We start from the raw sequence: 15,277 nt of genomic DNA, 5'->3' as shown, positions 1-15,277 counted from the left end.
TTTGTTTTGCTATTAGAAAATGTTGTAATTTAAGATTTGTTTTACAATGCATATCTATATTACAATGTATCGTACAGAAAGAATTAAATAAAAAAAATATACAAATTAAATAAATATATATTTTTTTAAAATTGAAACAAATTAATTATCTGAGATATTTGTTATATTAATGCATCTTCAGAACGAAGATATTCTCCAATGTCTGCTTGGTGAAAGCAAATTGTTGCCATAGGGTCCGCATGTTTACAATCAGCTGTACTTTTTGCAGCAACGCCAAATCCCTGAAATATTTAACAACTGATATCATAAAAGAGTTTTACATGCATTGCTTTATTTTCATTAATAATGTTTGAAACAAGTATATAATCAACAATATCGTTAAAAAATTGTGAATTTAATCAAATAATTTATATACCAGAGGCACGTCGCTCATTGAAAATACAACAACACCTTGATATTGAGAAGTGCCTTCGGTTATACGAGCGAGACCTGATTTCATAATATGATGTCCATATAGAAATTGTTGTTCCGCCGAAGATTTCACCCAAATTTTATGCTTAATGTAAAGATAATTAGGATTAAATTTACATATGTCTTAATAATTGCATTTAATTTGATACTTACTTGTGCATAAGGCGCTAAATAATGCAATGCAGTGACATGCAGCCTAAACTTTCCCGATTTTGTGAATTTACCGAAGCAAGTACCTACGCTCAATAAATGATCGGATCCCACAGTACTTGCTAAAGATAAAATCTTCTCTGACATGTAATATACTCTATCCTTATTCTCTCGGAAACAATACATGCCGTCTGATCGATCTATCAAGTTTTTTAAATTGGAACCGACACTGTAACAATAAAATTTGATAAACATTAAATTTATTTCTATACTTCTGAAGTGCCTTTTTACATCTCACATTTAAATAAAATTTTATATATAAAATATATATAAAATAAAAAACTAATAAATTATATATATAAAATAAAAAACTAATTTAAAATAAATTGACAATCTAACAAGTCGCTTACTACTTCGTTAGCTTCTCAAATACGAGCTTCGTTCTCTCTTCCGACAATTGTTTCATTTTTGCGGCAAAATTGTATACACATTCACCACGTGTTTGTTTCATAGAAAAACATGTGCTATCAGAGAGGATACGAACGATACATATCGTCGCAATATCGCTGAAAAAAAAAAATATTTTCCATTTTCTTCACCAGACGGCGCGACCAATCGAGTTACGATGTAAAATATGAGTTGCGTCAATCTTATCAACGTGGCTCGTAAGTTGATCAATTGTCGATCGGAATTGCCGGGTTGGAATTGTTGGAGTATATATTGAAGGTTGGAGCGTACTTTCTCCTATCAACAGTATTCCACCCTAGACCGTAGACAGTATCGTGTATGAAAGAGGATTGAAGGACTTGTCAAGAATGAATAAGATTGTTTTCTCGTACGCTTTAGCGAGCGTACTCATTTCCGTGGCTTTCGCTACGACAGATAAAATCTGTCAGAAACCCGAAATCGTCGCTTCATCGTACGTGACGGAAGACGCGACAGTTCTCACAAACGTCGCCTTCACCATGCAATTTGTGTTAAAGTGTAGCGATGGTGTAAAGGGAATCAGTCTTTACGCCGAGGTCGAGGGCAAGTTATTACCGGCGGCTAGATTGAGCGCTGATAATAAATATCAGGTAATGTTAATCGATTAACCTGCATATAATTGCTTTAATAGAAATAGATCGAATCGAAATATATACCCTTGTACATTACACACATATTGTAAATATTAGTAAATAAATTAATATACAGGGTGTCCCATTTTAAAGGACCCACTCAAATATCTCAGAGAAACACTGCGTTAAATCGGAAAATGTTTCAAACAAAAGTTGTGTGGCTTCAAGGGGGCCATAAGATGGTGACAATGATTTGACCTTGGAAAATCATTTTACTCATGTGAAGGTCAACTTTAAAATCTTAAATGGAAACCCACATTTTTTATTTAGTATTCTTGTAGCTTGCCTCGAAAGCTTTCCAAAACACTATAATAAACTATTTTTGTATTCAGTACTTTTTGAGTTATTTTATATTTTAATCTGACATCTTTTGATATAAAAAATTAAATATCTCGTAAAATATTCAGTTTTCGATAATCTTACCGTAATACTTTTATGTACAGAATAATGAGACAAATCAATTAGTGGAAAAAAAAAACAAATTGTTTAAAAAAATACATAAATAATTTTTATATATGTAAATTACTAAATATTAAAATATTAAAATACAATACGTAAATAATTTTTTTAAAAACTATTATTTTTTTATACTAATTGATTTGTATCATTATTCTGTACATAAAAGTATTACGGTAAGATTATCAAAAATATTCAGTTTTCGATAATCTTACCGTAATACTTTTATGTACAGAATAATGAGACAAATCAATTAGTGGAAAAAAAAAACAAATTGTTTAAAAAAATACATAAATAATTTTTATATATGTAAATTACTAAATATTAAAATATTAAATATTAATTATTTTATGAGATATTTAATTTTTTATATCAAAAGATGTCAGATTAAAATATAAAATAACTCAAAAAGTACTGAATACAAAAATAGTTTATTATAGTGTTTTGGAAAGCTCTCGAGGCAAGCTACAAGAATACTAAATAAAAAATGGGGGTTTCCATTTAAGATTTTAAAGTTGACCTTCACATGAGTAAAATGATTTTCCAAGGTCAAATCATTGTCACCATATTGTGGCCCCCTTGAAGCCACACAACTTTTGTTTGAAACATTTTTCGATTTAACGCAGTGTTCCTGAGATATTTGAGTGGGTCCTTTAAAATGGAACACCCTGTATAATTACAGCAAGAATAATAATATAATTGAAGATATCTTGCAATTAAACTCTCTCTTTTCGTTTAAAATTGACGACTGAAAGTTAATAATATGAGAATACTTGTAACACATTTGTTTTGCATGTTATAGATATCTTGGACAGAAGATATTAAGAAAGCGAGATCTGGCGATTACTACATAAAATTATACGACGGAGATAAATACAACGCTGTTCGCAAAGCCATAAGGAATGGAGAGAATAGCGATAGTGTGAGTCCTTTGGCAGTAGTTGTCCTCAACAATCCAGGCATATATCTTGGTCCTTGGGTGAATTCTGAATTTTTGGCTGCTTTCTTAGCTAGTTTTGTATCCTATTCGGCATTTTCTGCAAAATATAAACTTCTAGCATAGAAAATTTTTGTTATTAAAAAATAAAATATTTAAATATACCAAAAAGAAAAATATTGTTTATCGTTATTATATTATAAAATTTTTTTTACATCTTTGTATTTAAGTAGCCATTGTGAAGAAGTTGTAAAGAATCAGAATTTTATTATATCCACATTTAAATTATCAATAACTATTGAGTCTTTTTATAAATATATCATAATTCTAATTTTTATATTAATAGAATTCTCTCTCACCATATTTTAAATAATTTGTCAAACTCTCTACATTAGATATAGTTTGTATACAATCTTAGAAAAAATATTATTATATTATAAAATTAACAAAGTAACATACAGAACATTATAACGTATTTAATATATATCACGTGGCGGTGGTTTTCCAAATAGGTGTTTCCAAGATGGTGGATATTTTAAATTATTATCGCTGTTTGTTTCTAACACTTGTATCCATTGATTTAAGTAACACACCAGAGCTATCGCATCCGCGATATTATCTCCTTCGGAACAGAATTTGAATAAGATGGCACAAGGAATATTGGCATGTGATAAAAAGTTAAAGATACTCTTTGCAAATCCACCTCCTGGTATCTGTAACTTTCCCTCTTCCCTTGTATCAGATGTAACTTTTGGTTTATGTGGAATCCAATTGAGATCATCGAAAAGCTGACCACTCTCAGATTGTATGCCAGAAGATGCAACATATCTTAATTTGAGATGCTGCGGCTGGATATCTCTCTTTTCGTGATCATAACTGCTTGCAAGAATTATTATCTGAAAGAGAGAAAATAAACATAATATATATTTCATAAAAAAAAAAAAAAAATAATCGAATGCACAAAATAGTACTCTGCTGAAATACATTACTTTAGCTATTTTTCTTTCAACGACGAATCGCGCCAGTTCGTCGAAAAATTCAGTTAGCTCTCCTACATACGGTGAACGGATCTGCACAATAACAACACGTTCCTTGAATCCCGCATAGATGTCGATCGCTGTAATAAGCTCGTTTGAACATTCGTGATAAGCGTTTGCGCCAATGATAGGCACAAACGCCGCGCTGAAAATCTGGCCAATTTTTTGAAGGTTAAGATTTGAAATAAGCAAATCGACGGACAATTGCCCGACGTTTCCAACCGCTACCGACGGCAAAATAAGAGTATAATCTTCCAGATTAATATCCTGTTTTAATTTAATCATTTTTCCAATTTAATGACGCTATTCTCTATCTTATTCAAAACAGAAGCCAAATATTTTTGTAATGTCACAATTTATCTGTTCCCCCATTGAACTCTATATCTATATATATACTGCATTGAAATTGAAATTTGATTAATCAGGACAGGGAAATTTTAGTTCCTTTTATCCTGATTGGTCAAATTTCAATCTTCAATACATAGTCTGATACGGACTTTACGGCTACTGGCTCTTGCAACCAGCGCGATGATGCGCGATATCCAATGAGAGCTTTATTTTTTCGGAAAAGCAGCGCTCTCATTGGATATCCCGCGCGCGTCATCGCGCTGGCTGCAAAAGCAGACGTATCCAGTGTTGTGAGACGGGCCGGGTTTTCTCGCGCATGCGCGGCCATGATAACCATTAGCAACGACGTATCTATCTGCAGTAATGACAAGGTTATTGAATATTTTTTATTGTAACAGATATAAAAAATCAAAAAAGAAACCGATTAGCTAACGATACAGTCTCTTTAATTTGTATAGTTTGGTCTAGTTTTTAAGCTCAAAATATTAATTGTACTTATTTCGAGATTGATTCAAGATATCTAGAACTGCATAATGGATTAAATTTATATGGAGAAAAATAAAAATCTGATAGTCTTTAATATATTTTTGCTTATTTATTTTGCTTTTTTTTTTTACTTTTGCATAATAATTTTTAAATACAGGATTTCAGATATGTAGAGCCAATATTTTTTAATGCATGCAATATAGCAGAGTTGGGAACGTTACTCTATAAAAGTAACGCGTTATCGTTACTCGTTACTAATTTTAAAAAGTAACGCGTTACCGTTACCGTTACTTGAAAAGTAACGACTCGTTACTTTTTCGTTATGTTTTCGTTTTTTGTAATGCTAAAATAAGCTATTAGATTATACAATTATTTAATAATCAATATTAAATGTAATAATCTATGTTACAATTAAAAACTATAAAATTAGTCTCTATATAGCGAGCGTTTTTTTATATTCAACTTATTTAATGATTCTAATTTTTTATGTTAATATCTTTACTTTTCAATACGCTTATCTTTATAAGAATTTAAATTGTAATTTACAAATTTCAAATTTGTCGAAAATTTTTATGGAACATTGTTTTTAAATATTGATAAGAGAAATATTGATATTATTAAGAGTGTATTCCAATATTCACTGTCAGTATCGTAAAATCTGTAATTTACGTTATTATAAATTTTCAGTACTGGCAGTGACTGTCAGAATGCAGCCTGTGAAGGTTACAAAATATTTTTCAAAAAATACATCTATTGAATAGATATGAGATAATAAAGAATCAAAAAATAACGATAAAAGTAACGACTAATCCGTTACCGTTACTGTAAAAATGTAACGACGTTACCGTTATCGTTACAAATAGAAAAAAGTAACTGTAACGGTAACGACGTTACAAGTAACGCGTTACTTCCAACCCTGCAATATAGATATATATATTATACATACATATATATATATATATATATATATATATATATATATTTAAGGAAAAATATGTAATATGCTGTGTGTATATATATACACACAGACATATTACACATTTTTCCTTAAATTACAAAAACTTTTGCAAAATTATGTACGGGTGGTCAATGGCACACCTTTTTATCCATATATATACTTCATTGACGCTATGTCGCCGCGCATGCGCGAGAAAACCCGACCCGTCTCACACACCGGGTCCACGTCCAGTCAGTGTTGTTCTCGGGGACGCTTTTTTCGCGCATGCGCATTAAATGTGGCCTTTAGGTATGTGTCACGTTTATAAGAAAAAGGGTGCTATGGAACCTCTATTGAGATAATGTTAAAAATAAAGGAATTAAATGATCCGCAATATAAAAAGCAATATTATGTTCCGAAAAAAATGCTGCTAATTTTATTTCCGCGCGTTTAACTTTATCACTATGCAGACCATTGTTATTATTATGATCGGAGCTTTGAAGATTTACTTGTTCTATATGTTTGGCCCTTTGCGAATGCCGTATTAAATTTGTTTCGCTACATCTGATGGTAGTATTGCATAAATTGCAAAAAGCTTTATTTTCAGTTGGATGGGGAGCCAACCATCCTTTAAAATTATCTTCATCTAGCCACGCATTAACAAAACGTCTTTCTTTCTTAATGGCTTCTTTTTTGTTTTTATCCTCCATACTAATAAAAAAATAATATCTATTTATTATTATTTACCTAGTCTATGCTTAACCTTTTCTGGAACCCGCCAAAACTTTCGCGCCTAATTGCCCTTGTGTGCACACTGCATACTAACTATATACGCCGTCGCTGGATTCTCTACCACTGCACTGCGCATGCGCGAAAAAAGCGTCCCCGAGAACAACACTGCGTCCAGCGTTCAGCTTCGAGCGTCCAATTTCGTCCTATTAGCTCCAACCTTTCATTTAAAAGGATAGACTAAAAGAATTTAAAAGAACTCGAGATTACAGGACTATGTGATGGATAGGGAGATATATCGCGAGTTTTTTAACCTATCTGTGAACGAAAAGCTACAAAAGAAATTGTTTCGATCATAATATCCTTAACAACGTAAGACCGTTATTTTTTTATATCAGGTAATTATTCAGTTTAGCGGCCCCATCTCAAATATCGATAAAATTATGCTCATTCCATGCGTTTTTGCACAAACCGAAAGAATATAGCAGAGAAAAGTGTCTATTACTTAGTCTATACTTAAATCTGTCATTATCTCTATTGCTTACATTTTTTCATAGATTGTGTATAGAAAATTCTGCAATTTGCTAACATCGATTCGTTAACGATATAAATAACGATCTGATGGTGGAACTCGACGAATCTTCCATCCACACTATTCGCGAATTAAGTATAATCTATAAACGAATAAGATTATAAGCACTATAAACAAATCGTGAATACGCGTGTAGTCTGGCGCTAGCTTAAGAATAAGATGGCAATCATAAAAATTGTATAAAGTTTAATGTACAATATAAAGATATAGAAACCCAATGTATTAATATAAAGATTCACGATTACAGGATTAATAAAAAAATTCCATCATCTGCAGCTCCTGTAATGCATTCCCCAACGAGGAAAGTAACAGTAAAAGGACAAAAGGAGTGGAAAATTTCGCCATGTATCAGCAATTGGAAAAATATAAAGGTAGTTAAAAAAATTTTACGTCCAATATATAGAAAAGAGATAATACTAATATATAATAAGAAATGTACACTCGATTTCTTTGATTAAATGAAATTGTTTTTGATTTTAGGATTATACAATTCCTTTGAATAAACGTCTTGCCGCAGATGATAGAGATTTGCACCAAGTACGTACTAACGAAGACTGCAAAATTAGCTGACAATCTTATTGCAGATAGAAAAGCCCGAGGAGCTGTATAATTGAGGAAAAAGTGGGAAAAGGTATTTGTTTTATCAATAAATTAGTGTTTTTTAATTTGGTTAAATCAAAGATGTAATAAGGAATGATACTTTTAATATTCTAAAGTATAATGCATATACGTTATCCATAGGATTTTGGAGGTGAAGGAGCATCTCCGGAAATACATGTTGCATAAGATTCACTTGGAATGGGGATAAAACACAAGGAAATCGCAACCGATGCATTTGTAATATTTTCTGCAAAGGTAGTTAGAAAAATGTTATGCCCCATATATCCCAATATATATAAAAGAGATAATACTAATATATAATAAGAAATGTATGTAACTTGATTTCTTTGATTAAATGGAGTTGTTTTTGTTTTTAGGATTCTCCAATCCCTTTGATTAAATGTCTTGCTGCAGATGATAGATGTTTGCAGAAAATACAAAAAATTAACCAAGACTTTGCAGAATTAGCTGAGAGTGTTTGTATTGCCGATAGAAAAATCCGTGAAGATATTGAAATGTATGCAAAATTTAAGAAAAAGATGGCTCAAAGAAGAAGGAGGCTCATTTGAGACATCTCGACTAAAAGGCCCGAAAAGCGCGACATTATTGTTTGTATAATTGCATCTGATTTCTGATGATTGTAAAAAAAAAAAAGAAGTATATTTGTATAAGAAAAAATTTTTAATTATGAAAAAAAAATATTTTGTAAAAAAAATCAAATAAAATAACATACGAGGAACGATTCGTGGCCAGTCTCTTATTTAAGGATTTCTACTCTCTTGAACACGCAATTCTCTTATCGAAAAGTCCCTATCGATTAGCCAATCGACATATTTGACGATCTTGCTGTTTCTGCATTACTCGCGCGACTTTCTATGTACTTTTGATTCCGTGGCGAAAAATATACGGACGTGATAGGTGATAGCAGAATTATATTTCGACGAAGTCGTATTATCGCAAAGCTTAAATTGTTCTAAAACGGTAAAATCTGCGACACGGCATGGTGATCAGTGCTTACAGATGAAACTCAAAGATAGTTTTCCTTAAAAATGGTAAGCTCACAGGCTTATTTTGATATGTGCTATTTCGATATTTCGCCTGTAACCTCACATAAGGAACGGAAAATTACGTGCGCATGAAAAAGAGGGAAAACTTCGAAAAAAACCTCGAAATACGGAACGATTTCGGATTTTTTTGCCTCATCGCGCAGTTGACTCGTTTCGTGAAGAAAATTCGCAACACTTGCACGTTTTATTAGCAAGAGAGAAACTTCTCATATGGTAGCATGTCGTGCTGTATATTTCATTTCTTTCTGTTCTGTTTAATTCAAAAGCGTTTCTGTGCGTGCGACTTCGGTTTGTCAACCTTGTCGATTTGGCATGCGTAGAATATAAACGATATTCTTCAACAAATTTCTTTTTGTACAAGAAGATGCAAGTCACGAAGATAATCATTGACGTAGATAGAGAAAAGGATAATATTTTTTATAATAGATTCATGTCACACATCGTGTATCTCAAGCTATATGACACGATTGTATAATTTATAAAGAATAAAATGTCATCTTTAATTCGATGTATGTACCATGTCACAAATTTGCTATTCTAATTATATTGTATAGCATCCATTTGCAGGATTAAAGAAGATTTTAGCAAAGCTGATTAAATGATATATTGACAATGTGCTATAAATAGAATCGTTTAGTATTACACATGGCATTATAACTTTCAATTTTTTCTCGCATAGATTTTTAATAACACATCTATGAAAAAAAACAGTAAAATAATATCTTATTTGTGTAAAATTAGATTGTCATGATGCCATGGAGAAATTTCCACTGAAGGGTACAGCGTTCTTGAACTCTACAATCCCTCACTCAAATGCAAATGCTACAACATATCATTCAGTTGATGCAAAGGTATGTTAATTTCAATCGGCATCTTCTTGTCTTGTATTATCTGGTTATTATTTATATATGGCTTGAATATATATATATATATATATATTTTATGTGTATATATGTGTAAATATTATTTTATTGTTTTAATAATCTAATACATCTTATACATATGTTCCTTATATATATATTGTTGTATGTTAAAAATTGTTGAACCTAAAAAATAAAATAAAATAAATATATTTAATTTTTTTAAATAGAAATTTTATCTATAAAGTACTTTTATTTTGTATTAAAATTCAATTCTAAACTTTATAGATGATAATGAAACTAATAGATGATAATGTTATTAAAAAAAAATATAGAGTTTTTGTAAGGTATAATATACTGATAAAGTGCATATAAATTTCAGAACATAAAGTATGGTGATACTAAAACAGAAGATGTACGACTACGAACCGGAAGACGCGAGACAAATTTAAGCAGCGATGATGACATGCTAGATATCAATCATCACATGTCTCATCATTCGGATAACAATATGTTATCAGATTGTGTTCGCATTGACGATGCATCTTCCCATAGTAAGTTGTTTAGAAGTTATTTTATTAATGTCGCAAACGTATCACGCATTTGTTACTGAACGGGTATTACGTGAAGTATTTTTATTTATTTTTAGCAAATGTTATAAAGAAACATGCGGGAAATTTTACAATACTAAGCACGAGTCCATTTTTGTAACTCTGTTAAATCGAATTTAATAGTTTTATAACACCTCTATTGGTCCTATATACATCCTAGCTTGAAAAATATCATACATTATCACTTCCTGTTGAAGAAACTTGAGGAATGTCTGTTGATCTGCCCATCTCATCTGGTGACGTATATATCCCTGAGTGATACCAGTTAGACAAATTGAACCAAATTTCTTAATATTCTCGGCATATCATTGTGACAAAATGTGTAAGTTAGCACAAATAATGCCAATATATTTCACTAATTAATAAAAATATATAAAGAGATAACAAATACAATTATGGTATACAAGTAGATATATCAGTCCTGTATGTTAATCAATCTGCTGTGTTTTCAAATAATCAAATAATATTATTTTTTTAATAGAGGCATTATAGTTTTTTATTAAGAATAAGTTAGTTTTATATGCACAAATCTACTATGATTTCTTTGTCTCTTTAGCAAAATATAATAATTCATACATGCATTTGTTTTCTAATTAAGAATGATAATAAAATAAAATCTATATTTTTATATTTTTAATTTTTTTTTTGTTTTGGAAAAAAATAATTATTCTATAAGAATAATTCTATTATAATCTATTCATTTATATATATATATATATATATATATCTTTTCCATGCATGTAAAATAATATATATAATAAAATAAAAAAGCGTGGAGCATTTATTTCATAGTCTTAAATTTTAATACAGAAATTTTTATATTGTTACACTTTTAAATATGACATATACATTTAATGTGTATAAATAAAGCGATATAAAAATTAACTAAACTATTGCTCTCTTGTCTTACTATTTTAGAATTTGGTCAACTGTTGTAACTATTACTATTGAAACTATGGAAAAGTATTTGCAATTCTCTTACATTTGCAATATTTAGAGCAATACTGTTCATGCCATCATTAAATATCTATATACAACAGATAAAAATATTTAACATGTTACGATTTTGAAAAATTCCATCACGCGATATATTTTATTTATTCTCATCATGAAATTTTCTAATTTATTTTATTAGTTTCAGTTGACTCCGATGACATACCCGGCATCGGACAGTATGATGATTTTCATACTATCGATTGGCAACGGGATATTGCGCGAGACCGGATGCGGCATCGTTATATCGTGAAGAAGAAACACGATTCCATCTGGGGTTTAATAAAAGGGGCTCACGATGCATGGTCTGGATGGCTGTGCGTCTTACTAGTCGGACTTTTTACGGGTGTGGCCGCTGGTGTTATAGATATTGGCGCTTCCTGGATGACAGATTTGAAATTCGGTATCTGTCCGCAAGCTTTCTGGTTAAATAAGGAGCAATGTTGTTGGAGTTATAATGAAACTACATTCGATGGCGGAAATTGTTCACAGGTTAGTCGTATGATTCTCCAGTGATAGTGGTAAATTTTTTCTTTGATTAATGTATACAGTGTAATATTTTTGCAGTGGTGCACGTGGCCCGAGCTATTCAATCAATCAAAAGATGGTGCAGGACCTTATACAATTTCATACTTATTTTATACAGCATGGGCCCTTCTATTTGCGGCACTTTCCGCATCTTTAGTACGAATGTTTGCACCATATGCTTGTGGTTCTGGAATACCTGAGGTAAACCTATTATTCCCAATTCTTTTTTTTTTTTAGATTTTTTCTAAATAATTATTTTTTAGATAAAAACGATTTTGAGTGGGTTTATTATCCGCGGATATTTGGGTAAATGGACGCTGATTATTAAATCAGTAGGTCTTATTCTTTCTGTATCGGCGGGCTTAAGCTTGGGAAAAGAAGGTCCTATGGTGCACATTGCATGCTGTATAGGAAATATATTTTCTTATCTATTTCCAAAATATGGTAGGAATGAAGCGAAGAAGAGAGAAATTTTATCTGCCGCTGCTGCAGCAGGAGTTTCCGTTGCTTTTGGAGCCCCGATTGGCGGCGTACTATTTAGCTTAGAAGAGGTATTATTTGAAAAATTAAGTACATCAATCTATTTCAAAATGGTCTCAACCTTCTACTAAAACTAAAGATTTTAGCAAGATTCTATAATTGTATTACTCTACATCTTTAAAATATGTTACGTGTAACGAAATTAGGCATATGTGTATATTTGTTTCAGGTCAGTTATTATTTTCCATTAAAGACTTTATGGCGATCGTTCTTCTGTGCTTTAATAGCTGCTTTTGTACTACGTTCCATAAATCCATTTGGAAATGAACATTCAGTATTGTTTTACGTAGAATATAATAAACCTTGGATATTTTTTGAATTAATTCCTTTTGTTATACTTGGTATAATTGGGGTAAGTAAATCTTTTTACACAATTATTGCAAACTATATCGAATTTGTAAAAAGCAGCACATATTTAAAAACAAATTTTCTTAACAGGGCATAATAGCAACATTATTTATCAAGGCAAATTTATTTTGGTGCCGTTATCGTAAAACTTCAAAATTAGGACAATATCCCGTAACTGAAGTGTTGATCGTAACAGTTGTAACAGCAGTAATCGGATATCCTAATCCATATACGAGGATGAGTACCAGCCAACTCATTTATTTATTGTTCAGCCAATGCGGGGTATCGAACGCGGATATGTTATGGTTAGTAATTATGAAGAAATATGTGACATTTTAATTGTTAATTTGCATTATAATTGTTGATTAATTAATAGATTAATGCTTATCTATGTATTTTCCGGCGTAGTATAAGCGTGTATATACATGACGAATGCTGAGTCTATAAATTATTGAAAAAGTTCTCTGTCGTAACAGTGACTACAATAGAAATTTCACCGCCGTGAAATCCGCAATCGAGATTGCCGCAGCTGGCTCTGGAGTCTACAAAGCTATATGGCTACTTGTACTGGCACTGATATTGAAACTCATTATGACGATATTCACGTTTGGCATGAAAGTACCATGCGGTTTGTTTATTCCGTCCCTATGTCTCGGGGCAATAATGGGTCGTATTGTAGGTATAGGAATGGAGCAGCTTGCATACAATTATCCTCATATATGGATGTTTAGCGAGGAATGTTCCATGGGTGTCGATTGTATTACACCCGGGTTATATGCGATGGTCGGGGCTGCCGCTGTTCTTGGAGGTGTGACCAGAATGACAGTTTCTTTAGTCGTCATCATGTTTGAATTAACCGGCGGCGTGCGGTACATTGTACCTTTGATGGCCGCGGCTATGGCGAGTAAGTGGGTTGGCGATGCACTCGGAAAACAAGGCATTTATGATGCTCATATCGGTTTAAACGGATACCCATTTCTGGATAGCAAAGATGAATTTCAACATACAACTTTGGCGGCAGACGTTATGCAACCCAAGTAAACTAAATCATACAAAAGCACTTTTATATATTTCATATATATACGCATGTGCGTACATGTGTGTGTGCGTATTTATTTATTTTTTTATTTTATTTACAGACGAAACGAAGCTCTTCATGTCCTTACTCAAGATTCAATGACAGTTGAAGATGTGGAGAACTTGCTTAAAGAAACTGAGCATAACGGATTTCCCGTAATAGTTTCTAAGGAATCTCAATATCTCGTTGGTTTCGTTTTACGACGAGATCTCAATCTTGCTATCGCTAATGCCAAAAGGATGATTGAGGACATCAGCAGGCAGTCGTTAGTTATTTTTACTAACGGAAATAATGTCCAAAGCCATTCGCCTCCGCCTTTAAAGTTAAAAAAAATCTTGGACATGGCCCCTATCACTATTACAGACCAAACTCCTATGGAAACTGTAGTTGATATGTTTAGAAAATTAGGATTACGCCAAACTCTTGTTACACATAACGGGTAGGTATATATAAATAATTTATATATTAACATAGCTGTGTGCTAATCTTTTCTCAAACTAATATCGAGATATCACTTTTGCGCAGGCGACTTCTAGGTGTAATAACAAAAAAAGATGTTTTGAGGCATGTGAAGCAGCTTGACAATGAAGATCCAAATTCTGTTTTATTTAATTAAACAGTATGCTGTGACAGCCAACTTGAAATTATCAATTTAATTCATAACAATAGCAGTATAAAAACGAACAACACATATATACTTATATACAGGGTGACCCGCAATGCTCGCGTATTAAGTACATAGCGTTATTCTTTACCAAAAACTGAGACGAAAAGTCCTGAGCCATTTTTTTTTATAACGCTTAATAAAAGAGTTATTATTGAGTAAAGTCTGGCCATTCAGCACCGATCTTGAGCGCATGTCGGTGAACCGCGTGCCATGAAGTGTGCACCGCCGTGTGCATACTACTAGGCGCGCGGCTTACCGATGTGCGCCCGGCTAAAAGTCGGCGTTGGCCAAACTTTACTCAATAATAACACTATAGATATAGAATAACGCTATGTACTTAGTGAGCGGTCATTGCGGGTTACCCTGTATATACATACAAAGAGATAATTTATATTAATTTAATTAAAATGTATTTTATATATATATATCTATTCTGTCAATATCTATCTGCACATTTAAATCATTAAAACATTGTATGTAATTAGAGAAAGGGAAATAAGTTTGCAATAGGCTACTAAATTTGTATATTCATCTTTGTTTGAAATAGAAAGTTTAAGATTTTATATCCGTGTATTTTGATCAGCGGATTTTATTTTTCATATTGTAATCAATAATAAATCATTATATTGACAATTCGTTATACAAATATATATAATTTACTATGTATGCACTTTTCTTGTAAATTACAAGCATTAAAAGTATAGATAAGGATTAAATGTATAAA

At 31.7% G+C, this 15,277-nt stretch overlaps 4 protein-coding genes and 1 long non-coding RNA gene across 10 annotated transcripts; 3 read left to right on the top strand and 2 right to left on the bottom strand.

Moving 5' to 3' along the window:
• Positions 1 to 5: 5 nt before the first annotated feature.
• On the bottom strand, positions 6 to 1,856 carry LOC138933429 (60S ribosome subunit biogenesis protein NIP7 homolog). Its single transcript, XM_070296131.1, has 4 exons — positions 1,032 to 1,856; positions 625 to 850; positions 416 to 556; positions 6 to 281 (listed from the first exon to the last, which is right to left on the bottom strand). The coding sequence occupies exons 1-4, from the start codon at positions 1,130 to 1,132 to the stop codon at positions 162 to 164; spliced, it is 588 nt and encodes a 195-aa protein (XP_070152232.1). The 5' UTR covers positions 1,133 to 1,856; the 3' UTR covers positions 6 to 161.
• Tapdelta (Translocon-associated protein delta) lies at positions 1,266 to 3,333 on the top strand. Its single transcript, XM_070296132.1, has 2 exons — positions 1,266 to 1,697; positions 2,998 to 3,333. Exons 1-2 carry the CDS (start codon positions 1,437 to 1,439, stop codon positions 3,256 to 3,258), a joined length of 522 nt encoding a protein of 173 aa, XP_070152233.1. The 5' UTR covers positions 1,266 to 1,436; the 3' UTR covers positions 3,259 to 3,333.
• LOC138933428 (proteasome assembly chaperone 2) lies at positions 2,635 to 4,540 on the bottom strand. 2 transcript variants are annotated; one of them, XM_070296130.1, is made up of 3 exons: positions 4,122 to 4,540; positions 3,592 to 4,028; positions 2,635 to 3,232 (listed from the first exon to the last, which is right to left on the bottom strand). In XM_070296130.1, the coding sequence occupies exons 1-2, from the start codon at positions 4,452 to 4,454 to the stop codon at positions 3,609 to 3,611; spliced, it is 753 nt and encodes a 250-aa protein (XP_070152231.1). In that variant the 5' UTR covers positions 4,455 to 4,540; the 3' UTR covers positions 2,635 to 3,232; positions 3,592 to 3,608. The 2 variants fall into 2 exon arrangements, with proteins under 2 accessions (XP_070152231.1, XP_070152230.1); XM_070296129.1 differs by lacking the exon at positions 2,635 to 3,232 and having other exon boundaries at positions 3,348 to 4,028.
• Positions 4,541 to 6,847: 2,307 nt separating this feature from the next.
• Positions 6,848 to 8,608, top strand: LOC138933398 (uncharacterized). Of its 3 annotated transcripts, none has more exons than XR_011446961.1 (5): positions 6,848 to 7,041; positions 7,509 to 7,632; positions 7,742 to 7,892; positions 8,003 to 8,116; positions 8,239 to 8,608. It is a non-coding gene; the product is annotated as an uncharacterized lncRNA (long non-coding RNA). The 3 variants fall into 3 exon arrangements; XR_011446962.1 differs by having other exon boundaries at positions 6,848 to 7,067; positions 7,538 to 7,632; XR_011446960.1 differs by having other exon boundaries at positions 6,848 to 7,067.
• A 154-nt stretch (positions 8,609 to 8,762) lies between these two features.
• Clc-c (chloride channel protein 3) lies at positions 8,763 to 15,222 on the top strand. 3 transcript variants are annotated; one of them, XM_070295934.1, is made up of 11 exons: positions 8,763 to 8,913; positions 9,670 to 9,779; positions 10,171 to 10,342; positions 11,535 to 11,884; positions 11,960 to 12,121; positions 12,184 to 12,471; positions 12,630 to 12,812; positions 12,899 to 13,113; positions 13,285 to 13,845; positions 13,948 to 14,325; positions 14,412 to 15,221. In XM_070295934.1, the coding sequence occupies exons 2-11, from the start codon at positions 9,684 to 9,686 to the stop codon at positions 14,500 to 14,502; spliced, it is 2,496 nt and encodes an 831-aa protein (XP_070152035.1). In that variant the 5' UTR covers positions 8,763 to 8,913; positions 9,670 to 9,683; the 3' UTR covers positions 14,503 to 15,221. The 3 variants fall into 3 exon arrangements, with proteins under 3 accessions (XP_070152035.1, XP_070152037.1, XP_070152036.1); XM_070295936.1 differs by lacking the exon at positions 8,763 to 8,913 and having other exon boundaries at positions 9,671 to 9,779; positions 14,412 to 15,222; XM_070295935.1 differs by lacking the exons at positions 8,763 to 8,913; positions 9,670 to 9,779; positions 10,171 to 10,342 and adding an exon at positions 10,600 to 10,721.
• The last annotated feature ends 55 nt before the right edge of the window (positions 15,223 to 15,277 follow it).

This window comes from Polyergus mexicanus, unplaced genomic scaffold, assembly GCF_030449975.1.
Source record: "Polyergus mexicanus isolate NDT 795.1 unplaced genomic scaffold, iyPolMexi1.0 SCAF_5, whole genome shotgun sequence".
In the NCBI taxonomy this organism is placed as follows: Eukaryota; Metazoa; Arthropoda; class Insecta; order Hymenoptera; family Formicidae; genus Polyergus; species Polyergus mexicanus.
Note: the sequence above shows the minus strand (reverse complement) of the source record. Positions and strands in the feature narration are given on the sequence as shown.